We start from the raw sequence: 25,542 nt of genomic DNA on the forward strand, positions 1-25,542 counted from the left end.
CTTCCAAGGACAAGAATAGAAGAGCAACGAGGACGAGCTTCGGTGAATGAACTGTTGACGAGCCCAAAGTGAAATTTGCGACTTCATCACAAAGGCCACCTGGGCATTACCGTATGATTTGTGTTCAGTGAATTATTCCGCAATGAAAGTCCAATTTGTTGTGTCCGCCACAAAATCATATTGAAAAAAGACAAACCAACTGAAGCTTGACGTATTTGGTGCTTGGGAGGTGATAAGATGACGTCCAAAGCGCCCGGGACCCGTGTTGTTTGGGTCAGTCGCGGCAGCAACCGCGCGTACCAAGCGGGTGATGATTGGGTATTATCCTTGCACTCAGCCGTGCCGTGTCCCTGTGTATACAAACATCCATGGATGGGACTTGGTATTCGCAGCAACCTTGGAAGAGTATAACTTTGACCTAGGCGCTACCAAAAGAGCCTACAATCGATACTGATCGAAGAATACAGGACGAGAAGTTAATAAGTATATGTAAATATCATTCTAAACTAATAATCAGACCAGCAGGGTATTGTAGATAGATCTAACACCAGACCCCGAAACCAAACAGAAATTCGCCACGCTGATGCAAAAAGATAAGAACCCCGAAATGTAAAGCGGCGTCAAACATGTACAGCCGATGCCCAAGAATGTAAATGTAAAGTGTAAAGCAAAGCAATATAGAATGCAGACGCAAGACGCAAAGAGCAAAACGCAAAATCCAGAATGTGCAATGCACCCGCTTATAAGTGGAAAGTATAAAGTGGAAGGGAAAAGGAACAGAAGGATGAAGAATCGCAATTAGGAACGACGGTTCCCAAGACCTCTCAGCACGACCCGTCGACTAGTACCGATGGAGCCGATGTCACCGATACTGCGGACCTTAGGAAGGGAGTGGGTGCTTCGGTCGACATCAGATCGGTCATCGATGTCGATGAAGGGGGGAGAACCCAGGGTGAAGTGTGGTGGGTGATGGGAGCTTGAGCGGCGAGTTTTGTTGAGGACATCCTCGACCCAGGCTTCGCCCTCGGGACTCATAGACTCGAAGCGAGCTCGAGGTCTGGGTCCTGCGAGACCGAGAGGGGTAGAGCGGACCTCGTTGGCGGTGTTGGGAGAGTGGGAGTCCCCAACGGAGTAGCTGGAAGACATGGAGAGACGTCGGCCGGTAGAAGTGGGGAGAGGGGGGGACAGGTGGTGGTGGTGAGGTAAAGGAGTTGATGTGACCGGTTGTAACAGCGCGTGTGCCCATGATGTCTGAGGCAGTTGAGCCGCGACGCTTTTTGTGAACGGTGAGGGAGGAGGGTGGGCGGGCACTGAGGGAGGATGGAGGGCGAGAAGGTGTGGCGCGACCCGAGGTGAGATATGAGGTTGCCGGGGTGAGAAGGGCGCCCGGGGAGGTATATGAGGGGGAAAGACGAGTTTTGATGCCTTGGACTTCGACGCGAGGTGTTTCGGATACCTTGCGACGGCCATGGTGGATGACGTATTCACGGAGGTATTCACCCAGGTCAGCCCATCCACCGCCGACACGAACCATCACGCGTTGTCCTTCTTCTCCGACGGTGCGGACAAAAAGCTTCGTGGGGGCGGACTGACCACCGTTGTGAAGGTGGTAGAGCTTGACACAGCTGTCCTCTGCCTTGTAGGCATGTGATAGCCTTCTGCGGCCGGCTGGCATCAGCGTCAAGGAAGGCGCGGGTGTGGTGCTGCGAGTCGGTGGGCCGCAAGGAGATTCCGATCTGTGCCGCACCCTTCGGTCCATGGATGACGAAGATGAGGATGTATCCGCTTCGTGGTGGGAGTCGACTAGGTGAATGTGACCAGGCAAGGAGTTGAGGATAGAGCTGATCTTCTCGTCAAGATGATCTCTCGGCTGCCTGTGATGCCGGGCAGGGGAAGAGGCTCGAGACTCGAAATTCGTCAACTCCGAAGAATGCTCATCCACATAAGACAACTCTTGTCGCTTCATGCCCAGGCTTTCAAGGCTTGGGTGAGCAGTGAGTTGCTTGCGCAACCGCATGGACTTCGGTTCCGCTTGATGCTCCAAGGCCCGTCGTGCAGTGTTCTGGGCGAAGGCATTCCTGTGCTGCTCGGCATTTCTTGCCGTCTCATTCTGAACATTCAATCCAGACGAGGATTTTCCTCGGGAAAGTGTGTGTCGACGACCCGAAGGACGTGGCACTGACGAGATAGGCCTAGAGACACTCTGGGCGGGAGATGAAGCCTGGGACTATTTTCATCGATTAGCATTGCATTTTAAAAACAACTTGAGGTAGGGTTCTCATACTCTTGGAGGCTTGGGGAAGTCGGAAGATGTGATAGGCCGGCTGTTAGAATGCTTCACAGCAGGTCCCGACTCCCCAGACAGACCTAACTCCAGTCTTTCATTGATAAATCGCTCCAGAGGTAGGCTGACCGCACGAGTCTGTGGAAATATTACCATAGAATCAGGCTTTCGATCCTCGAAACGGCGCAGTCGGTCTTCTCTCAAAGGTTGAATGCCATGCGGTGGAGGGCGTATGGGCTTGGAGCGGGATGAGTTGTCTGCTTGAGTCTCATTTGAAGACGCAGTGCGTGGCTCCGGTACATCCGGGCTGGAGATGAGAGACGAGTGATCCGAGAGCAGTGAGCCGACTGACCCGGTGGATGTGCGACGACGATGGGAGATTTTGCGAGGCGTTGAGCTGCCCTTTTCAAGACCGGCTTTGACACAACGAGTCTCGGCAAGTTTGATAGGGCTCTGAAGCGGCTTGCGAAGAGTTTTTGGCACGTTTTCAAATTTCTCCTCAGCTCGAGACACGGACTTGATAGGGGTGTGGGTTGATCCGGACTTGGGGGAAGCCAGTGGGATTTGGGATCCGCGGAATGCTGGCCTGATTTTTGGGAGGCGACTATCGGATGTCTTTGGTGTAGTGAGTGGAGAAATATTGGCCGGTGCAGGGGTTTCAGCTCCAATGTCAACACCAGAGTCTTTCGTCATCTTTGGGTCTTCGCCATGGCTAGTGGGCTCTGGGGTGATTTCAACCGGCTGAGATCGGGGAGCCACTTGAGATGGGGTTTGTGCCTCTGGTATAACATTCGATGGGATTTGTTGAGGCAGCTGACTTTCACCCGTCGCCTGAGAAGCTGGCACATCATTTGCAACAGTGCTGTAAGACAGAGTCACTTCTTCATTGAGAACTGAGTGGTCCACGGACGAATTCACACTTGCACCCGAGTTCTCGGATAATGGTTGTGGTCTCGTAGGGGTGTTTGTGATTGGAGAATTAGATCCATCAAGCTGCTCAAAGCCCAGTGGGGGGATATTCTCTTTGTTGTCCAAATCAGATTGAACCGTGCAAGAGGCAAGGTTGGAAGGTTTCCCATTCATGGAAGAAACGTCCGGTGGGAAATCAGACTGAGTTGGCGTTTCTGAGTCCTCTGCCACAAGCACAGGGATGAGGTCATCCCTTTTTGCTGTAGCAGGGAGTTCTGGTGATGATATGGAGACTGTAAGGTGCGGATGTGCATCCGCATCCCGAGAGACTAATGGTTCATTGTGGGCCAGGTTCACTTGCTCCGGTTCAGTAGATGAATGATCCGGAGCTTGGACTGTTTCTTGAACGCTGAGATCTGTTTCAGGTATTTTGACTTCTGGGGGGGCGGGCGCGGGCGCCAGGGTCTGATCGTCAAGAGGGTTCTCCAATGAGGTCTGTGGTTGGACTGAATGGTCGACGGGCGTTTCAGCCTGAGACTCGAGCTTAGACCGCAACCACTCATTGTGGACCTTATACTTTTCAGCCTCGACCACCCAAGCAGCGAAATCAGACTCAATTGACTCGAGATCATCAATCCATTGCTCAGGTAATGAGTCCGGGCGACCTTCCAACGCGTCTAAAACGCGATCCATGCGCCTTCCCACCACAACCACAGCTGACTCCAATTTGACATGGTCGGCGGCGAGAGACTCATCGGAGTATCGCTGCAAGTCTGGTTGTGTGTTGCGGAGTGCGTCAAGGGCAGCGTCGATCGCAGAGCGCGTAATAGACAGCTCCCGAAGCAAGCCAGGGATCTGGCGCAGAACCAGCAGCCGAACATCCCAGGTCAAAAGCAACGCGTTCAGACGCGATAGATGAGGAAGGGCGCGTAGGATTGTCGCCGTGATGACCGCGGTGAAGTCACTCAATTGCACATAACTCAGCGGAGGAGGCACGGACACGGAGCTTGTAGCGGAGGAAGGGCGGGACCTGGATGGAATGTGGGCGTTCAAAACGTGTTCCTTCAATTCTTCCACGCGAAGATCTTCCATTCCATCGCGGATCTCCTCTATCCGCTTCTCGCTCCACTCCACGACGCTTGATGTCAAGCTACCATAGTAGGTGCCGTCCGACCCAGGAGGGAACAATGATCCGGAACGAGAGGGACTGCTACCAGAGCTAGACCCAGGAGGAGGGATGAAGCCCTTTCCGACCTTCGCGTCGTTTGCGTTAGGCCAGGCCCATGACTGAACCTCTTTGTGCCAGAGGTCTAGGTTTTGGGCAGCTACCGCCGCGCGGATCCCAAGCGCGCGTTCCGCGGGCGAGACCTGGGAGATGCTTTGTGAGAGGATATCATGGGCGGCTTTCTCGTCTGAGACTGCGTCGGTGGATGTGAGGGCTTGGAGGGTGGATTCGGGGGAGAGGTTGCTGAGGAGAGGGTCGAGCTGCTGGTAGACCGCCCCGGGTCTGTCGGAGGCAGCGGAGTTTTGGCGAGAGTGGACGGGGGAGAGGCGAATGGACGGACGATGAGGATTTATTCGAGCAGACATTCCGAAGGATTCAGCAGAGGCGACTAGCTCGATGGCATGTAAGTGATGGAGGTCGGAACGAGGGCGGGAAAGAGGACTGTCGAGTCCGCATGCTGAGACGCGCGTGAAAACAAAGTGCAGAACTTGGCGCGAAGTTCGAAAACGTGAGTGTTTATGTGTTTATCTGCGAGCTGCGAGAGGGAAAAAAACACTTGCAGCGGAAGTGGTTTCTATTTGGAAGATGTGGTGAGGTCCGGAGGGACGAGGCAAGGACTCGAGTGGAGCAAAAGAGGGGACACAGAAAGGCCGGCTTTCTGATCACAAATTATTCCAGGAAATCAATAGTCGACAAAGTCCTGAGAAGTCAATAACCGGAAGTTTTTCTGAAGCTGGAAATATTTGGAGTGGAGATCGGATCAGGGGGCGGTTAACTGTGGAGCGGTGCACTGATCCGCGAACGCGTTACTAAGTATACTCCTGGAGGACTATGGGCAGATATGGGCAGATATGGCTGGATACACAATGGAAATGTGAGAAAAAACCAGAAATCAATAAAGCAGAAAAAAAAACAGGGTTCTCTGAGGTCAGATCTAACAACAAACCCCCAATGTGACCGAGATATGCACTCTACCAACTAGTGCAGATCCTCAACTGCAAGGAGAAAAAGAAATATCACCCCGATTATTGCTGATTTACGATCTATAGACAAGGAAACAAACTACCCATTGGGGTTATGGCCCAGTTCCTCCGGTGACCATCATGATGCGCTCATCATGGCGTGGTCGGAGAATAGAGCCACAGGACGTGAACGAGCTGCGATGTTCTGCAGGTGGATATGACCCATTGACAACCATGCAGACCTTTCGCTACCGCCCAGAGCTCTTGGAGGGGGTGACCGAGGATCTCACTGGGGAATTGAAGCAGTACGAGGACTGGTTCATGGTCGATGGCGCCAAATTGAAGCTGATCACCGACCACTTTGTGGAGGAATTAGAAAAAGGGCTCTCCCTCGAAGGTGGATGTATTGTCAGTACCACTCCAGTCCGGTGCGACTTGTAGATGTCAAAGCTAACGGGCATAAACCTCTCAGCCTATGGATATCACATGGGTTATGAAATTCCCAACCGGGCGCGAGAAAGGGCGCATTCTCACCGTTGATATGGGAGGAACCAACCTGCGCGTCTGTGACGTGTGTCTTTCCACAGAACGAAGGGAGTTTGAACAGATTCAACGCAAGTATAAGCTCCCGGACTCGATCAAGACAGACACCAAAGAAGAGCTTTGGGGGTTCATCGCGGATCGACTGGCGTCGTTCCTCAAAGACCACCACAACGGAGAAACACCGGAGAAACCAATACCGATGTCGTTTACCTTCTCGTTCCCCGTCGACCAGAGGTCTGTCCGGAGTGGGATTTTGCAGCGCTGGACAAAAAACTTCAACGTGCCCGGGGTGGAAGGGAATGACGTCGTCCCCCAGCTTGAGGCTGCACTGGAAAGAAAGGTCAGTCACGGAGTATACACCGACTGTTGTACAGCCAGCAGCTGACAGGTCTAGAATGTTCCTGTAAAAGTAGTAGCTTTGCTCAACGACACAGTAGGGACACTTGTTGCCTCCCACTACCGAGACCCCCAAGTGAAGATAGGCAGCATCTTCAGCACCGGATGCAATGCCGCATACATGGAGGACTGCAGCAACATCCCTAAACTCCGAGATGCAGGGCTGCCCGAAGATGCCACCGTGATCATCAACACCGAGTACGGGGCGTTCGATAACGAGCGCAAGGTGCTACCCCTGACGCCGTTCGACCATCAAATCGACAGACAGTCCTCCCGACCCGGAACTCAAATCTACGAGAAGATGGTGGCAGGGTTATACATAGGCGAGATGCTGCGACTGATCATGTTGACCCTGCATGAAAAAGGCGTACTTTTCAAAGGCCAAGATGTGACACGTCTCCGAGTGGAGAATGCACTGGAGGCCTCGTTCCTGTCCATTGCTGAGCTGGATATATCTGAAGGCCTCTCGGATATGAAAGATGAGTTTCAGGAGAAACTCGGGTTGGAGACGACGCTGGACGAACTAAAAGCCTGCCGCTATCTTATCGGGCTGATCGCGACGCGTGCGGCGCGTCTCTATGCGTGTGGGATCGCGGCCATTTGCAAGAAGAAGAATATGCGCCAGTGCCATGTCGGTGTTGACGGGGCAGTCTTCAGTAAATATAGCATGTTTAAAGGTCGGACAGCTCAGGGGCTTCGGGAGATTTTCGATTGGCAGCCTGGTGAGGTGGACTTGATTGCTCTCAACGCGGCTGAAGATGGATCAGGCGTAGGGGCAGCTTTGGTTGCGAGTTTGAGTATTAATGCAGAGGAATTGGGACCTTGTTAGTGATAGCAGAAGGGGAGAGAAGAAAGAATGACAGGGGTGAAAGGAGTTGAAGAAATAGAAAAAAGATCGAAAAGAGTCAGCGAGATAGCGATAAGAACCTCCCTCTGCCATCTACTCCAACCATGCGCTTCAGAACACAATTGAAAGACAGCAGGACCTTCTCTAGTACGTCAAATATACCCAAATGTTGGTTATATCTAACCTAGTCAGAGCTCACCGCGTCTCTCGCCACTCTGGGCAAGGTGTGCTGGATGCGCCTGGAGTACGAGGTGGTCCGCTTCACCATCATTCCCGACCAAGGCACCCAAGTATGGGCATCAATACCAGTCGTACGCACAAGAAAGCCTCAAAAATAAAACACAGCTCACAAATCCAAGGGAACAATCTTTGATGAAACAACCTACGAATTAGAATCTAATTCAGACGCCATCAACGTCGAAGTCAACATCAGCGTGCTGAACCGCGCATTACGCTCAGCATGGGGCTCAACACAAACCCAACTACGCCTGACAAAAAAGGACAGACTACCTCTGCTGGCACTAACGGTCCTCGCAAGCGAATGGACAGATGGCAATATGGCCCTCGCCACGGACAACGCACCCGGCGATACAACCGGTGATCGGGGGCCCCGCGAACGCCAAACATGGATCACGCAAGAAGTGCCCATCAAGATCCTACACGAGTCCGCAGTCGAAGGACTTCACGAACCTCACTGCCCAGATCCAGAGGTTCACATCATCCTCCCAAACCTGGGCCATTTGAAAAGTATATCTGATCGATTTACGAAATTGGCCTCCACGAGCGCGAAGGGAAATCAACCCGCGATCGTGGCTGCCGAGACATCTGAAGACAACGCCAAGTCTTTTCGGAGCTAATACGACGACGGGGTCGACGAATTCGTCGCCGAAATTGGAGTTGTCGGCTAATATGCATGGGTCGCTGAGATTGGCTATTGCTACAGACGAGTTACGAATTTCCAGCGTTTGGTCTGATTTGGTGAATCCGCCGCTGGATCCAGCGCAGATGACTCAGGAACAGATTGAACAGCTGCCGAGTGAGCGGAACCGGATGCGGCGGGCTGCAGATGGGGATGAGTCGGGGTGGGCGAAGGTGCGGATTGATGGGAAGGATTGGAGCCGGGTGCTCAGTATCGGAAGGCTGAGTCCAAGAGTGGTTGCTTGTGAGTTTGAAGAAGACATGTTGGTGATCCGGTGTTAACCTGATTGTTCGCACAGGCTTTGTCAATGACACGGCGCTCGTGCTATATGTTTATTTGCCGGGGAGTTGGAATGGAGAAGAGTCATGTCTAACGGTGAGTTTCCATTATCGAATCGATATATCTGACCATCAGGCCCTCTAATGATGCCTATAGTATTATATCAACTCATTTACCACATGATCGAGAAAACTTCAAGGCTGATGGCCAAATGATAATGCTCCAAAGTCCAAATGAATTATTAGGATCGATAATAAAACAAGGCATAGCAATGCCATGCAAGAAAGTACCTCCAGATCAAAATCTCCGAGGGAAGACGTGATATACAAAAGCCAGGAGGAAAAACCCTCTCCATGGATGAAGACGCGCCAACAACAAAGATCAAGCTATGTGCAAAAAGCAAGTCTTCTTCGATGAGCAAAAACGCGGGGGCGTGTCTGCCTGGGGACAAAACACATGCAAAATGCTGGGGCGATGACATCTCAAGGGTGTATTATGTAGGGGCAAGGGGGCATAGTTCGTCAAAACAATCATAAAACAACAAATAAAAGGCATACCAAAGAAAAACATAATAAGACAAAAGAAAGGGACATTATAGAACTTGACCGGAACCAAGTACTATCTCGGCAATTCATATACGAACTCCGATTATTGAGCCATCACGTCAACGTAACGACCCTTCTTCTTTCCGCGCACGGTGTTACCCTTGCGAGCCGTAGGCGCTCCGATCAAGTCATCGATGGAGCTGGCGTGGGTCAAGGAAGACGAAGGGCGCGGCGGTGGTCCGCTGGAGCTACCAGGTGGCGTGGGCATAGAACCGCCAGTGGAGACAGAACGGGGGAGAGGCGGCGCCGCCAACCCAGAGATACCTGGGCTCGACGAAAGAGGCGCTGCACTGGAAGAGGACGGGGGCCGGCTGCCAGAGGCAGACATTGGAGGCAGTGAAGGCACTGGTGGGACCCCCATGGGAGGCACGCTGCCTGAGCTCGCGGTGCGACTGGGAGGGGCAGAGCCTCGGGGAGGAGGTGGGGTGGCGCGGACTGGCGCGGCACTTCCGGGGTCTTTCTTGTTAACCCACTTCTTCAAGTCCTTGTCGTAGTAGAAGGAGCTCTCTTCGCCAAGCTTGGCTCGAATGGGACCACCACCAGTGTTGTTCTCTTCTTTCTTTCCTCCGCCGAACCAGCCACCGAACCAGCCCTTCTTGCCTGGCTGAGATCCCTTTTTGGCTAAAAGGAGAGAATTGTTAGCGAAAATAAGTAAAAATGCGAGATTAGTGCGACATACCATCTTCTTCGGCGGCCTTAGCAAATGCCTCCTTTGCTAGACGGTCATTCTCCGCCTTTTGGAGAGCCGCCGATCGGGCAGCAAGATCATCGTCATCATCGTCCATGATCGACTTCTTCTTGGGTTGCTCGTCAGAGATCGACGAGTCCTCGTCGTTCTGACTGGCATCGTTCATTCCTGTATCTGCACTCGCCGGCTCGTAGAAGGAACTACCGCCAACAGGTTCATAGGAGCTGGTGCCAACGGGTTCGTAAGAAGAGCTAGCGCCGATGGGATCATATGAAGAGTTCGCGGTGGGAGGTGCGTAAGGCGACTCTGAGGCTTGTCCGCCAGCTGGCATACCTGGAGGTCCTTGGTAATAAGGAGACTCGGTGGATGCAGCGGGCTGTCCTGGCGGCTGGTAAAAGAGACCATTGATCATAGGTTGAGGGGCAACAGGGCCCTCTGCTGGGGATAAAGCTTCTTCCACGGGAGCAAGAGGCACGTAGGAAGACGACGGCGGGGTGGGCTGGTAGCCCGCCCCAGCCCCAGAAGCATTCGGAGATCCGTAGATCGGACCTCCGTAGGACATCTGTCCATCCAGTGATGGCGATAATTCCTGTGAGCTACGACGTCCTGCTGGGGGAAGTATGGGTTGGACCGCTGGGAGTCCATGGAAGAGCGACCCTTGAACTGCTCAGGGGACCCGTTCGGCGCATACTGGCTGGATGGGTGGTACTTGGAGGAACCACCTGCTGGGATTGGGTGTGCCCCGGCACTGGGTCCAGGGTAAGAACCGTAGATGTCAGACACTGATGGTGAGCGGCTGATAGTTGGAGTTCCAGCCACATTTGCGAAGGGACCAACATCCCCTTGCTCACCCTTGCCAGATCCGGTAGACGCGGCATCACTGTCATCGCCCGCGACGAAACTATTGAAACGGGCCCACATAGAGCCTGAGACCTTCTCCATGCTCGGTCGCGAGATCCAGGAGCCACTGTCGGTAGTTGTTTGGCGCAGTCGTGCACTCATCTCCTCCACTTCCGCAAAAAGGTGCTGATGATAGTAAGGAGAAGGGCGTGTAGTTGCCTTCAATGCGGATGCAACTGCGTCACAATAGGCCTGTGCCTCTGTGTTGCGACCCCGGTCAACGAGACACCTGGCATTCAGGAGCTTGAATGACAGTAGGTGAGGCATGCCGGATGTTGTGGAGGTACCAAGGACGGATGTGGCATACTCGTATGCCTCAGTCAGCATGATCGCATCTTCGTCTAGCAAAGAGGAGGGCGAACGCTGAGGGTCAGCGCCAAGAAGTACGACGTTGGCCTGCGGATCATCGGGACCACCGAATACAGCAGAGCGAGAGAAGATGAAGCAAATGTGAGCAGCCTCGGTGCGTCCATAAGATGCAAGCAACCTTCCAAGGGCAAGCAGAGCTTGGTGGTCCTCGGAACTCCGGTTGCTCAGCACCAGGCCAAGGGTGTCTCTCCATTTGTCCAATCCATCGAGAGCATTCTTGGTAGCCCCCTGGCCATTGGACTTGCTAACCAATCGCAATCCTGCTCGGGCAGATGGAGGAACTAGCTCGTCAATACTTTCTTCAATGTTGCCGGCGAAAATCTCGTAAAGTGCGGCGAGCGAGTCAGAGTTTGCACTCTTGGATCTGACCTCCCGGCGAATGAATTCCTGTGAGACCTGTTTACCAATCGACTTGTCCATGGTGGATGCAATAAGCATCGCGTGTCCCCATAGGCGGCGGTCGACAGCACCCCAGACGGCCTTTTCCCGATCACCCGAGATCAGATGGAGACGAAGTTCTTCAATCCATTGGGTGTCAGGACTATCAGGCTGCGAGCCCATGTCTGCAGAGCTGAATCCATTCGAAGCAAAATTGCTGCCGTATGATCCATCTGCATCTGGAGCAGGTAGGTTGGGGAAGATGGCCTGACGGAGAGACTTTTGAACCTCAGACGAACCCTCGAGATTACCATCGTTTTCTACCAAAAGTTTGACAACCTTCCAGAGAAGGGTCTTCTCGTCGTGCCGCTTGTAGGTATCAGACTCAACTTGATCGAAGCTTGGCACACCAACGTTTTCGAAAGCCGCGATCCTGCTGGAAAGCCAGGCAACAAGGTCCTTCTTTTTGGACTTGGTCTTCAAGGGTCCAGGATGCTGGACCAGGGTGTCAACAGATGGGAGCCAATCATTCAACTGAGAAATCCTCGTTTCGCCTGGTGTGGGTTTAATCATCGGAGCAACTTGCCCAGCTGAGTATCGAGGAGTGTGCTTCGGGAAACAGGAGACGAGGGAACCTCCAAATCCAAATTTGAAGATGGGAGCACCCTTCCATCGCTCAAGGGGATCCTGCTCCTGGCCATCATTAGGTGCAATGAATTGCAAATGCTGGGTCACAGCACGATTGTGAGATGGCGCCTGAGCAGGAGCATACGGGTTAGCAACCTTGGTTGGTGAACCCGAAGCATGGACTGAAGCAGGTCGCTGGACTGTATCAATAGTTGGCCCAGATGAGCGAGGGCTATGCATGCCACGGCTAGGTGACTGCGTTTGAGACCTATAAATGGAGCCCATCTGAGCATCGCCAGGTGGAGGTGACAAAGCCGTAGTTGTCGCTGCGGGGGCAGGGGCGTAATTAGATGTTGGCGCAAGTCTCTGAGCAAACTCATTAATATACTCTTGCGGAGCATAGCGTCCCTGTGGCGGAGACCCCTGCACAAGAGAGCCAGCAGACTCTCTCCGAGCGAAGTCAATAGGGCCACCGGATTGCGGTGGGGCATAAGGGTTTGACATGGTATCAAATCCAGTCCCCTGCAAGCGCGGCGGAGAAAGGTTGATCGCCGGTTCAAGCGTTGGCGGTTTGTGTGACTGGTCAGGCTGGTAAGACACCTTCTCGTGGTACGCGAGGGGACTTGATGTACGCGGTTGGAATGGCAGGTTCTGACCGGGGACATTTAGCGGCTGTGACGCATATCTATTGCGACCTCCAGAGCTGGAAGGTGGCGCAGGGGAGTATCTCGACGAGGAAGGTGGTTTCGATGAGGCCTGTGACCCAGGCGGGTGAGGCGAGTATCTCGAGATAGCAGGTGGACCAGCCGGGGCACTTGATGCCAAGCTAGCGTACGGATCCAACTGTTCGGGTGGCTGAAGCGCGTTTGGAGCTGGGAGTCCAATTGGCTGGGCCACTGGTGGTGCAGCAGGAGGCGCCACCTGACCTGGTGGGCCCATAGCCGATGCCGTGGGTGGATATTGGTGCTGAGGGGGAAGCGACGATCCGACAGATGCGTATGGATTTTGAGGCGGCTGGGAAAATGGCGGCGGTGCAGTTGCTGTCGGAGCCACCGACGGATTAGGAGTATAACGACCGGAACTAGAAGGTCGGGATCTTGGTGGTGGCATCGGAAGCTCTTCGTAGAAATTTTTCGGTGCAGGAGGCGGAGCTGCTGCCACAGGGGGTGCTGATGGACGAGGGAAGCCAGTTGTTGGAGGTGGCATACCGGCCGCCCCTGGGAGGGGAGGAGGAGGCATGCTGCTAACTACCGGCGCAGCAGGCTTGTGGGTTACCAAAGGCTTTCGGGGTCGTGAGATATCGTCCGGGAGGTCGTAGGGAGACTTGTAGCCCTGTTTTGACTGTTCCGCAAAGCTCTCCCCCCTAGTCGCCACGGGATTGACGGGCTTTTGTGAAAAGTACGACGACATCGCACCAGTCGTTGGCGGCGCAGTTCCTGGAAGAGGGATTCCACCGAGAAGGTCTGACGTTGACGGTTGGTGGGGCGTGTATACGCTCGGCTCCTGTCTTGGTTGAGAGTACGGCTGGGGAGTTTGGAAAGGACTACTCAGGCCCAACGTTAAACCACTCGCAGGCTGTGCGGGGGTTTGCTGGATTGGTTCCTGCGCGGGGACTGGTTGTGTGGCCTCCGCTTCCAACAGGATATCATCGTCATCCAAAGCTGCTTCCCAGCGCGCGGCAAGATCGTCATCGGGCGAATCACCCAATTCAGCTTCCCAGCGTGCAGCGAGCTCTTCCTCCGTAGGTTCGGCCGTGGGAAGTGGCTCGTTCGGCGCCGCTGGTTCGGACGTCACGCCTTTAAGCAGGTCCTCAAATTGTGCCGCAGCAGAAACATCGCTCACAGGAGAGCTAATGTCAAACCCAGCAGACTCCAATACCTGTGACGTACTCTTCCGAGTAAGGTGGGAATTTGGTGCTTCTTCGGCTTTCTGCTGTGATATAGAACTGAAGAAGGCATCCCCTTCATTCTGCTCCTCCGTTTGCGCTCCAGTGGCAAAGAAGTCATCAGCCACATCTTCATCGTTGGCAAATATGCTGTCGATGGATGGTTTCGTGTCTGACGGTTGTTCGGGCGAAGCTGGCGCAGAGTTTTCCAGCAAAGGGACACCTTCTTCAAACCTAGACTCAGATTCTGGTGGCGCAAAGATGGGCTTTGTCTGGCTGTTCAGTTGGTTGAAAAATTCATCCCCCGACTCGACCTCACCACCTGTCTCGTGGGCCCAGCTGAGTCGGTCCCCGTTCGTCTTCGACTCCCCGGCAGCTGTATCTAAATCTGACCCGTGGGACGCATGGGGGTCCTGTGCGGCATGAGAAGGCTCCACGCTGTTGTCCACTGGAAGAGAGGCCTGTTCCGCAGGCACAGGAGCAACGCTGCTCTCTGGGTTGGATGAGGCTTCAACAGCCGCAAGGTCCTGAGCAGGTTCTGGCACACGCTCTCCGAGGGCAGCGGACTCATCAGGGCTCTGTGGGGCATTCACAGTGGATTCGGGCTCAATATCAATTGGCTGGGGTTCGCTCGCCGGGGCATCCTCGCTAGAAGGCAAAGCACCGCTCAGTTGCTGCTCAAATGAAGCCCAGGGGTCCTCGGGGTCGGCATTCGCTTCATCGGATTCAGGGAAGAAATCTTTCACCGGGCTAGTCTGGCCGTTACCGTTGTCTGGAACTGATGCTGGCACAGCTTCGGATTCATGAGTTTGGCCATCTGTGGGAGGTGTAGATTCTCTGATAAAGGTCAACTCCGGGGCGACAGGGTCCGGGAACTGGGTTTCATGAGATAAAGCGGTTTCCTTAGTGAATTGCGTGCCTTGGGCTGTCTCATGCGAAATGTGGGTTTGGGTTTGGTGCTCTTCGGGCTGGCTGGGCACGGGCTCCGTAGGATATGTCTCCGACGATACCGGTGCTGGATCGACTTGTGCAGACTCGATACGTGAGGTCATTTCGGCTTCCTGTTTGATCGTGCTATCCGGGGTTACATCACTTCTATTCAGTGTATCGATCTCCACGTGTTGCTCTTCTCCCACTGTAGGCGATGCGTTGTTCACAACACCGTCCATATTTGAATATTGAGCGGGAGTCGCATCCATCTCATCCGAGATATCCCAAGCAGAGAAGTCCTCACTCTGTGGGGAAATCACATCCGCTAAGGGCTTGTCTTGCGAGTCATCTGCCGCGATGAGATCCGATAGACCCCCCTCGGTTGTAGATGTGGTGTTTGCGGGGTCGCCGTTCTCGGGCCGTAACGCCGGGTTCCATGAGTCCGTGTCGGCTATATTCGTTTGGTGCGCCATGTCTGCGACTTCGTTGTTGGTTGCCAACGTGACTGGGGATGGGGGCGCAGTCCGGACGGATCAACCTGACACGTCTCCAATGACGCCTCAGGAGACCAACAATCGAAGGGGAAAGGCGGCGGTCGAATTTATTCACTCAGCAATCCATCAAACACTTTCGATATCAAACAATGCAGGAAACTCAAAAAAGTCAAACCTCAATGCCTTCGACGTCGAAAGCTTGAGATAAGTTGGAATGCGCCATGGGATGATGAGTGATGACTCAGCAAACAAGCAACAGCCTTACGTCAGCGGAGATGGTGGATCATGCGCTCATGTGATTGCGCGGCCGACGACTAGGCAGTCGTTGATCGTCCTCGAACAATCATCGCAGTGATTTTTTTGGGGATTTTTCTTGTTTGATGAGCGTCTTGATTGTCTTCGACTCGACACAATAGCGCGTGTCTAAATCCGCGCGCAGCATATCTTCTTTCAACGTCATCCCGCATTAGAGTCTCAATCAATGCCACGCAGTACGGAGTACATGACAACCTATACTTGAGATGAAGCTGTCTCCAACACAATACCCAAAAGCACCACCCTGCATCCAGTGAAAACGATCGTATACCTGAATCACGATTTCCTGGACAATGCCCTCCTCGCCCGAATACCAACACCCCCTAGAGCACGCCGATGCGCCGGACGATTTCTCGGACTCGGACGACGACTTGGATCTAGAAGAATTAGATCCCAGCACGACATCACCGCAACAATCTCGTACTTCCCGGGATTATACTGGTAGGAAGCGAAACTATGGTCCTGGGATAGCGCTACGTAATCTCCGTGTGGGAGCTGGGAGTCGTTGGCGACGCAGTGCGTCCGGACGAGGGGAGTTTGAAGATGACACCGATGCGCTTTTGGACAACCGAGAAGAGCAAGGTGCGCGGGACTCACATGCAAGCTCCCTGAATCTGGAAGAAGATGGTCTCCCATTATTAGATCGGCGATCCTCCACTCGCGACTTCAACAATGAGACCCCGACGAAAGCCAAATTCTTCCGGTTTCCATTCAAAATACCGAAGTTTCTCCAAGGGAGGTCAGTCCAGCTTGGATCGACAGAAACTGAAGCTGCAAACCAACCGCCTCGCGAAGTGCTGGTCGGACAATATCAGGCTGCCAAATACCCGGCCAATGTGGTCTCGAACGCGAAATACACGCCATGGAGCTTCCTACCGAGGACACTTTACAATGAGTTTTCTTTCTTTTTTAACATCTATTTCCTATTGGTGGCTATGTCCCAAATCATTCCAGTCCTTCGGATTGGCTACATGTCGTCCTACATCGCTCCCTTAGCCTTTGTTGTCTCGATATCACTGGGTAAAGAAGCACTCGATGATATTGGAAGAAGGCGAAGAGATGCTGAAGCTAATGCGGAGGAGTACTGTACCGTCACTGTGGGTCGGAACCAAGAGATGGAAGTTACAAAAAAGTCCAAGGACTTGAAAGTCGGTGACATACTCAAGGTCCGCAAGAACCAACGCTTGCCTGCCGATGTGGTCATTCTGAAGAGCATCTCCAATGACTCAGGCTCTCCACGTCACTCAATCACCCAAGACACCCCTCCCCAGGAGTCTACTGATCTACTTGAATCGGGTCAGGGCTCTTCGGAATCCAGGGTCAACACTCCTACACCTGCTCCCGAATCTGTGGACGATTCATCTGCTGGCGACACATTCATTCGCACCGATCAGCTAGATGGAGAAACCGACTGGAAGCTCCGTCTGCCCTCGGTGTTATCGCAATCAATCCCTCTGGCTGATTTTGGTCGACTCAAAATCACAGCAAGCGCGCCTGATAAACGAGTCAATGAATTCATTGGGACCATCGAGTTGGGAGCTCCCACCGGCTTCTACGACGCCCATGTTGACAAATCATCTCCGGCTCCGGACAATGGAGCTGCACCTTCAAGAAACCAACCTGCTCCATCTGCACCTCTGACAATCGACCACACTGCTTGGGCCAACACCGTTCTTGCGTCCAATACAGTCACATACGCCGCCATCATCTACACAGGTTCACAAACCCGTGCGGCTTTGTCAACATCTGCCTCGAGGTCCAAGGTTGGCCTATTGGAATACGAAATCAACAACCTCACCAAAATTCTTTGCATTCTCACACTCACACTGTCAATCATCCTTGTTGGGCTGGAAGGCTTCCAACCAACCAACGACAAAAAGTGGTATGTTGCCATCATGATCTACCTCATTCTGTTCTCCACAATCATCCCTATGAGTCTACGGGTCAATTTGGACATGGCCAAATCTGTGTATGGGCGATTTATTGAAAAGGACAAGGATATTCCGGGGACGGTCGTTCGGACTAGCACCATTCCGGAGGATCTGGGACGAATTGAATATCTCCTTTCGGACAAGACCGGAACATTGACCCAAAATGAGATGGAGCTAAAGAAGATCCACGTTGGCACTGTGTCATATGCCAACGAGGCAATGGACGAAGTCGCCTCCTTCATCCGTCAAGGCTTTGCGGGCAACGCCTTGACCACCCCTTCGACTGTTTTCGGTACCCAGGCTGGTCATGCTACGGCGCCTCGAACAAGGAGAGAGATTGGTTCTCGTGTGCGGGACATCATTCTTGCACTTGCTCTCTGTCACAATGTCACACCCACCACTGAAGAAGAAGATGGTCAAAAGGTGACGAGCTACCAAGCATCATCTCCGGATGAGATCGCTATTGTCCGCTATACCGAAGAGGTCGGGTTGAAGTTGGCGTACCGGGATAGACAAAGTATCGTTCTTGAATCGACCGACTCCAAGCAGGTGGTTGTTCGGGTGAAGATGCTCGACATCTTCCCTTTCACGTCTGATAGCAAGCGCATGGGTATCATTGTCCAGTTCCAACAAGACGAAGACATGCTGGAGTCTGGCAAGGAGGATAGCGAGATCTGGTTTTATCAGAAGGGTGCCGACACAGTCATGACAACCATCGTCGCAGCAAATGACTGGTTGGACGAAGAGACTGCAAACATGGCCCGAGAAGGGCTGCGAACTTTGGTTGTTGGACGCAAGCGCCTTTCAACACAGCAGTACCAAGATTTTGCCACAAACTACCGTCAAGCCTCCTTGTCTTTTCAAGGGCGTGATACGGGTATGGCAAAGGTCGTGAGCGAATATCTCGAACAAGACCTTGAGCTTTCTGGTGTGACGGGTGTGGAGGATCGACTGCAGCGTGATGTCAAATCTTCTCTTGAACTTCTTCGCAACGCGGGAGTCAAGATTTGGATGTTGACGGGTGACAAGGTAGAGACGGCGCGATGTGTCGCCATCTCAGCCAAATTGGTCTCACGGGGCCAGTACATTCACACCGTCACCAAAATCACTGACAAGTCCACTGCCCAAGAAGCTCTTGACTTCCTGCGCAACAAAACCGATTGCTGTCTTCTGATTGACGGCGAGTCCCTCAACCTGATGCTTGGCCAATTCCGAACCGCTTTCATTTCCGTCGCGGTTCTTCTGCCCGCGGTGATTGCATGTCGATGCTCCCCTACCCAAAAGGCCGAGATCGCAGACCTCATTCGCCAGCACACCAAAAAGCGCGTCTGCTGCATTGGTGACGGTGGTAACGATGTCTCAATGATTCAAGCCGCCGACGTCGGAATCGGTATCGTCGGCAAGGAAGGCCGACAAGCATCCCTCGCTGCCGATTTCAGTATCACCCAATTCCACCACCTCACCAAACTCCTTGTCTGGCACGGTCGCAACTCATACAAACGCTCCGCCAAACTCGCTCAATTCATTATGCACCGCGGTCTGATCATTAGTGTCTGTCAAACTATGTACAGCATCGCCAGCCACTTCGACCCCAAGGGTCTCTTCATCAACTGGCTCATGGTCGGCTACGCCACGGTGTACACCAACGCGCCCGTCTTCTCCCTCGCATTCGATCGAGACGTCGATGAGCGTCTCGCCAATCTCTACCCCGAGTTATACAAAGAGCTCAAAACCGGAAAGAGTCTGAGCTACCGCTCGTTCTTCGGCTGGGTGATGATTTCTGTCTACCAGGGTGCTGTCATTCAAGGTCTCTCGCAGATTCTGCTTGACACGATCACCGGACCGCAATTGATCAGTCTTTCATTCACGGCGCTCGTTCTCAACGAACTTGGCATGGTCGCCACTTCCATCACTACTTGGCACCCCGTCATGATCTTCTGCTTGCTTGGCACACTGCTTATCTATGCAGGCAGTGTTCCTTTCTTGGGCGAGTATTTCGATCTCAGTTATGTGATTACTCTTGATTGGGTATGGCGCGTTGCTGTCGTGTTGGCTGTCTCACTGGTTCCTGTCTGGGCTGGTAAGATGATCAAACAGTCTTGGCACCCACCGAGCTATCGCAAGGTTCGTGGATAGACCTCTGAGGTGTGGACGGCGGTTTCTGTGTTGCTATTTAGACCTCATCTTGTCTTTCTTTGCTTTGCTACCGATGATTCGATCATGTGTGGCCTGTATATCTACCTAGAATATGAACTGAACCGCTTCCCAGGTTGCGGCGTTTGCCCGGGTTGTTACCTACTAAGGTCATGTGGATTGGAAGGATAGTCAATTGACATAGAATGTATGTCCCGTGTCAGTTCCGGGATTTCTCGTTTATTCTCCGTGGATGTTTTATTTGTGGTGAAGTAATTTCCGCGATTTTTCATGGTCGTTTCCGCCTGGGCAATGTTGTTATGCTTTTTCGGGTTGGTTACCAAAACTTCCACGGTCTGTCTCGGCGCGAACCTTGAAACTCCGCAGACCTCGGGATCCGGCGATATATACATCTGGCCAAACTTGGAAACACATTTCTCTCCCGCACAACAACATATTAAAATGGAGAATCTTGGCCTCGAGAGTGTTTAATTAAAAAAATTAAAAAATCGGCTGTGAAGCCTCAAAGAAAAGGATATTCCCCACAATCTCCGTCTTCACCACCTTATAATCCTTCTTCAACGCCTCCCGAATTCCAACCTCTCCATCCCCCCGATTATCAAAAACACGACTCTTATTCAAAAAATGCATAATAATCCTCCCAAACCAATTAAACGTCCCCGTTCCCAGAATCGTCGTCCCATAAACCACCCCATCCTCCTCCAAATGATCCTTCAAATTCTCAAACAAAACCATCTTCCTTCCCAACGGCCCAGGCAAACAATGAATCAAATAAAAAGTCGAAATAGATCCATACTTCTCCTTCAGCGGCAACGGCTCCAGCACATCAGCCAGAAAAGTAGGCATATCCGGCCTGCCGAGGGCAGTTCTCGCATCCTCCAGACAGTTCGGGTTCAAATCAAGCACGCTGACGGAGGTAGTTGAGGGGATTTCCGTATTGGCTAGGTAATAACCCGTCCCAGGACCAATGTCTAGATGGCGTGCGCTGAGATGCTTTTTGAAGAATGGTAGCTGTTTGCTTTTTGTCGGACAGTGCCATGCGAATGTGTTCACTACGCCTAGTACCCAGATGTCGTAGATGGCTAACACGGCACGATTGTACATCCAGGCACCGTCGGCGCCGGGGGAAGTGGGGTTGAGCATTTTGGAGTTGGTTGGATTGTCACTTGAAGGAATTGGGTTGAATTGGGTGGATTTTATGGATTGGGGGAATTGGTTCTATATAAGGAGGTCTGGATGATTCTGGACATTTTTGTAGATTGGGGGCTATAACTCTTTTGCATTGGGGGCTATTTTTGCCTCGGGATTTACAAATTTTAGTGGTTTTTAAATGATTTTCTCTCGCTTCAACGGAAGAATCAGCACGGGCCAGGACTAATGTGAAGTTGGTTTACGGAGTAATCGTGGCATCGTCGTCTATTGTGCGCTAGTGGCGCCGTGCGGACTTTGGTGCTATTCCGAGGTTGGAGTGCCTCCGGACTTTGGTTCGAGACACATCTGTTGGGTAAGATAAGGCATTTGAAACTATTCCAAGTTTTATTTGAACTCTTGCTGTTTCGCCAATGAGTCCATGACGGCTCTTATATCCGATTCGATATCACTCGCTAACAAATTCTCCAGGTTGAAGTGGAATCATGCTGCACAATTATGCTCATGGACTATGGACTATCGATAAAGCATTTTTAATTAACAACAGCATATTCCTCCAATGCATCATGCAACCTTCCAAAAACACCTCCATGCCACCCCCGCAGCTGCTCCCATTCATCCGCCGGCATCGTACGGTTCGCCATGCGCAACCAACCCCCAACGATAAGATCCGCATAACTAGCCTTCTCGGTAATGAACGGACCATGATTTCCAAAAAGCTTAGCAAGATCCCCCAAAGCCTTCTCAAAAGACCCTAGCATCTGTTTCCGCTGCTCATCCCCAAGAGAGAACGCATCCCAAGAGGTAGCGCCCGCACGCCTCAAAAATTCCTTCTTCGCTTCCTCTTCCGTCTCAGGATCAAACGGCATCCCGCCGACCATGAGTAGAGTATGCATGGTGAATGCCGCATCGACATTCGCGTTGAACCGTGCATACTGTGGATACTCACTGGCATCAGTCTCAGACAGCGGGATGAGAATTTGAGCGCTTGGATCATAGGTATAATCCAGCAATTGGGGCGGGAAGAGATCACCACCGGAATCCGGGTATTGTTTGTTTAGATAGACGGCGATGTCGAATGAGTCGCCTATCTTGCGGGATGTGGTGGGGTCAATTAGGATGGGTAAGGTGTAGAAGTCGGTGCCGTCGGCGAATTTGCGGCATGCAGGGATCCCTAGCCCAGAGCGGACGTTTTTGATATCGGGTAATGTGACCCAGGTGGTTTCATGGGGGATTGCTTTGTAGTTCAATGCTAGTCGGGATTTCCAGGGATTGACGGCGCTGTTGCGCTTATTCTGGGGGGGCACCCATGGCCACGTCGTAGAAGGTCAGGTTGGGAGGCATTTTGGATGAGAAATGAGAGTTCTTTCTATGAATTAGGGGATTTCGCAGGGAAAGATGAGGGTATTTATGGGCGGAGGTGGTAAGCCCCAAGGTTGTATGCAGTAAGTGTGGCGATGGAAGCGCTACATCTATCCGTTTCGGGTCAGATCGACCTTGGCTCCCCCACTTTTTCCTTTTTTCCTTTTCTTTTTCCTTTTTGATTCAGAATGATTCATTTTAGCGCTTCTTCAGACCCAAGGTTGACTGGTTGACTTGGGCTTGTTTACTACGAGGCCCAAAATAGTATCGTCATAGCAACTTTTGCAGGATTTGTCTCTAGAAGCCTTCCAAGGTTAATGAAAAATTTCACCCTACGCCACACCTGTTCTCGTATCATACTATGACTTGTGTGCAGAATACTTCTTCAGCTATCGCTTATAGTCATCAATTGATTGATGTTGGGTATTCACGAGACAAATTCCTCCACAGCCCTATTCATTTATACGGCTCAGGCGAAAACACCTTCCTCAACCTCAACCTCGACAAATCCCTCGCCACCTGCGCACTCTGCTTAAGATTGCGCTTAACAATGACAGAAGTAGGCAGAGAGAACAACTCATCAATCTCCTCCAAGGACTTATTCTTCGTCTCAGGCATGAAGATAATCTGATAAATCCACCCCACAACAGCAATACCACCATAAAAGCCCAGCGTCAAACCAATCCGACGCATAGCCTCCATCATTCGCGTGAAGTTATACGTCACGATAAACGAGCACAAAAACAAATTCGCGTCCGCGGTCGTCATTCCATAGGATCGCAGATACGTCGGGAAGACCTCCGACGGAACAACCCACGTAAGACACGCGTACGAGCCAAAGAAACCCATGTATAGAATGATGCCTGTGAGATAGATACCCTGCGCGGTGGCGGGGTATTTCTCCACATCGATGGTATATCCAACGCCGACGAGAACGAGCCCAATGAAGAAGCCCGGGAGCATGGCATTAGCCCAGTACCGACGACCGAATCGCTCCATGTACAGCACAGCAGGGATAGCGCCGATAAGCAGCGAGCCTCCACCGACTAACGACATGAAGACGGCGTCCTTATCGTCGAACCCAATTGCCTGCATCAGCGTCGACATGTAGTACATAACGGCATTGACACCCGTGAACTGGCCGAGGAAGATCATGATATTGGCGTAGACCATAGCGCGACGGGCGCGGGGAACAGTGAAGAAATCCATCCAGGGGTATTTCTTCGTTGCAGCTTGCTCTTGGCTTTCGGCTGTGACTGCTTGTCGCATACCGAGGAATTCGTCTTTTGCTTCGTGGTCGTCGAAACCTCGGATTTTCTTCCAGACTGCGTAGGCTTCGATCTCGCGTCCCTTGTGCATGAGGAATCGGGGACTTTCTGGGAGGAAGAGCATGCCTATAAACAGGATGGTGGAGAAGACGAGAGATGAGCCTAGGATGTATCGCCAGTTACCGTCTACGCTGACGAACATTGCGGCGACGGCGTAGCCGAGGACTTCGCCGAGGGCGATGTTGAGTTGGTATAAGGAGACGAGATTCCCTCGGATTTTACGGGGGACTTTGGTGGATTAGTTAGGTCCGGTAGATTGGATGGTGAAAGATTACATACCACATTCGGCAACGTAGACAGGGACGGTACCTCCCTCTAAACCAACACCGGCACCGAGGATGAATCGGCCAGCAAAGATCATTCCAAAATTGATGGCGCCGGCCTCGAGGGCTGCACCGATGGTATACAAGATGCATGAAACAATGATGGCCATGCGACGGCCAAGGTATTCATTTGCCGGGGATAGAATGAGAGCACCAGCCACAGCACCCAGAGGCATGCCTGCATTAACAAGACTGTTATCGGCGGACGATAGGTGCAAGTCTTTTGGCAGAAACAAGTTTGCACCGCTGATGAGTGACTGGTCCAGACCGGACAACATGCCACCCATCGATGCGAATGCGACGAGGATGTATGTGAAGTTTTTGGGACTTGCCATGGAGAAGTCGAAGCGAGACTTGGGGATCTCATGGAGTTGGGATTCGAGTTGTTGCAACTCGGAATCCATAGCTGCCTCCGTCAATCCATTATGCAGCTTTGCATCGGCGACATCGTCGATTTCGTTGCCGGTGGCATCTTTCTCTTCATTGTGGGCGTGACGCGCCTCGACGTCTTTAGTTTCAGACATTGGATGTTCTATCCCTTGGAAGGGATAAGGCTGTTTGATGTAGACTGATGGGAATATGGGGATAAACTGTCACGTTAAACAAGAAACTTCTATGTGGGTGCGAGTGGAAACTCCAGCGGTGAGGAGTGAGGATGCAGGGCTATAAATAAGGATTTAGACAACCACCTTTAATGAATGTCACACACAGCATCGACGCGGGGTTCGGCCCACAACCCAATAAGGCACGCTAGATATGCAATGCGGAGTGTATGCACTCCATGCTTTGGGGTAAGAGAAGAATCGGGACCGAGTATCTGTGATCAAGAGAAGGGAGGGGAAGAACGAGAACGCGGGATCATCGGGGGCAAAAACGGGACAGCCGAAGGAGTGCAGGGATGAGAATGAGGAGACTCAAGACCGGAATGCAGCAGCCCTGTCGGCGAATGATATTGCAGCACAGCTGCTGTCGTCCGCTTCAGGGCGCAGGTTTGCGGCGGGCGAATTGGCTCTTGGGCCACAAATCATCCCACACAGCAGCCAGCGCGATGTACAATGTACATTCTAGATTTCGGCATGGTTTTCTAGAATGTTCCCGGGTTCCCGTTGTGGATTTGTCCCAAGGCTTAGCTGTGCTTGTGTTGCTTGGCCATGAGAATTGACTCGGACTCGCACAAGGCAAATTTCAAAATCCGAAGACTCTCAGCAAGCTTTCATCTTTGTCACATGGACTGTCGATCTCGGGCATAGTCCGGGTGGGATGAGCGCTAAGAATGCTAAGAGTCTGGGGTTCCCCGTGGAGAGGACGTCGGCGAGACTTCGGAGAAAAGCATGATCGTAGTACATGCTCCCATACATGATAATGAGAAACCGAGTGTTGTACCTTTGGCCAACTTCTTGACCCTTGAACTGAGGGTAACCACCGATTAGAAGCTCCCGCCAGCTTCAAGCTGTCCTTGGTGGTATATCGAATATCGGCTCGGGAACCGAACATGGCTACCTCGAGTAAACAATGCGGTTCTTTATTTCCCCGCAAGCCGAGATGCTCATTCGTCGTGTGATGTGCTTAGCTTTGGTGGCTTGCGCTTCGGCCGTGTGGTGACACCCAGCCGTTCAAGTTCTGATACCGAGTCATGTTCGGGTGCGGGTTGCCGTTCCTGGCTTGAAGACGGATCTTTACATAGTGGCAGTGGCATGATCTCCCCGGATCCGAGAGTGTTGTGAAATCCGGGGCGTACAG

At 52.4% G+C, this 25,542-nt stretch overlaps 9 protein-coding genes across 9 annotated transcripts; 4 read left to right on the forward strand and 5 right to left on the reverse strand.

Moving 5' to 3' along the window:
* Positions 1 to 798: 798 nt before the first annotated feature.
* N7506_007189 (GAS2 domain protein) lies at positions 799 to 4,783 on the reverse strand (the record flags this gene model as incomplete). Its single annotated transcript, XM_056956482.1, has 3 exons — positions 799 to 1,049; positions 1,093 to 2,227; positions 2,285 to 4,783. The coding sequence occupies 3 exons, from the start codon at positions 4,781 to 4,783 to the stop codon at positions 799 to 801; spliced, it is 3,885 nt and encodes a 1,294-aa protein (XP_056810816.1).
* Positions 4,784 to 5,524: 741 nt separating this feature from the next.
* hxkB (putative hexokinase) lies at positions 5,525 to 7,148 on the forward strand (the record flags this gene model as incomplete). The annotated part of the gene is made up of 3 exons (XM_056956483.1): positions 5,525 to 5,788; positions 5,853 to 6,263; positions 6,318 to 7,148. The coding sequence occupies 3 exons, from the start codon at positions 5,525 to 5,527 to the stop codon at positions 7,146 to 7,148; spliced, it is 1,506 nt and encodes a 501-aa protein (XP_056810817.1).
* A 122-nt stretch (positions 7,149 to 7,270) lies between these two features.
* Positions 7,271 to 8,023, forward strand: N7506_007191 (Hus1-like protein; the record flags this gene model as incomplete). The annotated part of the gene is made up of 3 exons (XM_056956484.1): positions 7,271 to 7,313; positions 7,359 to 7,477; positions 7,526 to 8,023. 3 exons carry the CDS (start codon positions 7,271 to 7,273, stop codon positions 8,021 to 8,023), a joined length of 660 nt encoding a protein of 219 aa, XP_056810818.1.
* Positions 8,024 to 8,075: 52 nt separating this feature from the next.
* N7506_007192 (uncharacterized protein) lies at positions 8,076 to 8,508 on the forward strand (the record flags this gene model as incomplete). The annotated part of the gene is made up of 2 exons (XM_056956485.1): positions 8,076 to 8,328; positions 8,384 to 8,508. 2 exons carry the CDS (start codon positions 8,076 to 8,078, stop codon positions 8,506 to 8,508), a joined length of 378 nt encoding a protein of 125 aa, XP_056810819.1.
* A 504-nt stretch (positions 8,509 to 9,012) lies between these two features.
* On the reverse strand, positions 9,013 to 15,219 carry sec16 (COPII coat assembly protein SEC16; the record flags this gene model as incomplete). The annotated part of the gene is given in 3 exon segments (XM_056956486.1): positions 9,013 to 9,590; positions 9,649 to 10,246; positions 10,258 to 15,219. The coding sequence occupies 3 exon segments, from the start codon at positions 15,217 to 15,219 to the stop codon at positions 9,013 to 9,015; spliced, it is 6,138 nt and encodes a 2,045-aa protein (XP_056810820.1).
* A 629-nt stretch (positions 15,220 to 15,848) lies between these two features.
* N7506_007194 (aminophospholipid-translocating P4-type ATPase NEO1) lies at positions 15,849 to 19,622 on the forward strand (the record flags this gene model as incomplete). The annotated part of the gene is made up of 1 exon (XM_056956487.1): positions 15,849 to 19,622. The coding sequence occupies one exon, from the start codon at positions 15,849 to 15,851 to the stop codon at positions 19,620 to 19,622; it is 3,774 nt and encodes a 1,257-aa protein (XP_056810821.1).
* A 498-nt stretch (positions 19,623 to 20,120) lies between these two features.
* On the reverse strand, positions 20,121 to 20,783 carry N7506_007195 (uncharacterized protein; the record flags this gene model as incomplete). The annotated part of the gene is made up of 1 exon (XM_056956488.1): positions 20,121 to 20,783. The coding sequence occupies one exon, from the start codon at positions 20,781 to 20,783 to the stop codon at positions 20,121 to 20,123; it is 663 nt and encodes a 220-aa protein (XP_056810822.1).
* A 539-nt stretch (positions 20,784 to 21,322) lies between these two features.
* Positions 21,323 to 22,133, reverse strand: N7506_007196 (glutathione S-transferase family protein; the record flags this gene model as incomplete). The annotated part of the gene is made up of 2 exons (XM_056956489.1): positions 21,323 to 22,041; positions 22,097 to 22,133. 2 exons carry the CDS (start codon positions 22,131 to 22,133, stop codon positions 21,323 to 21,325), a joined length of 756 nt encoding a protein of 251 aa, XP_056810823.1.
* A 474-nt stretch (positions 22,134 to 22,607) lies between these two features.
* N7506_007197 (putative MFS sugar transporter) lies at positions 22,608 to 24,326 on the reverse strand (the record flags this gene model as incomplete). Its single annotated transcript, XM_056956490.1, has 2 exons — positions 22,608 to 23,707; positions 23,759 to 24,326. 2 exons carry the CDS (start codon positions 24,324 to 24,326, stop codon positions 22,608 to 22,610), a joined length of 1,668 nt encoding a protein of 555 aa, XP_056810824.1.
* Between the last annotated feature and the right edge of the window lie 1,216 nt (positions 24,327 to 25,542).

Source organism: Penicillium brevicompactum, assembly GCF_028827555.1.
Source record: "Penicillium brevicompactum strain IBT 35665 chromosome Unknown utg000005l_segment0_segment0, whole genome shotgun sequence".
Taxonomy (NCBI): Eukaryota; Fungi; Ascomycota; class Eurotiomycetes; order Eurotiales; family Aspergillaceae; genus Penicillium; species Penicillium brevicompactum.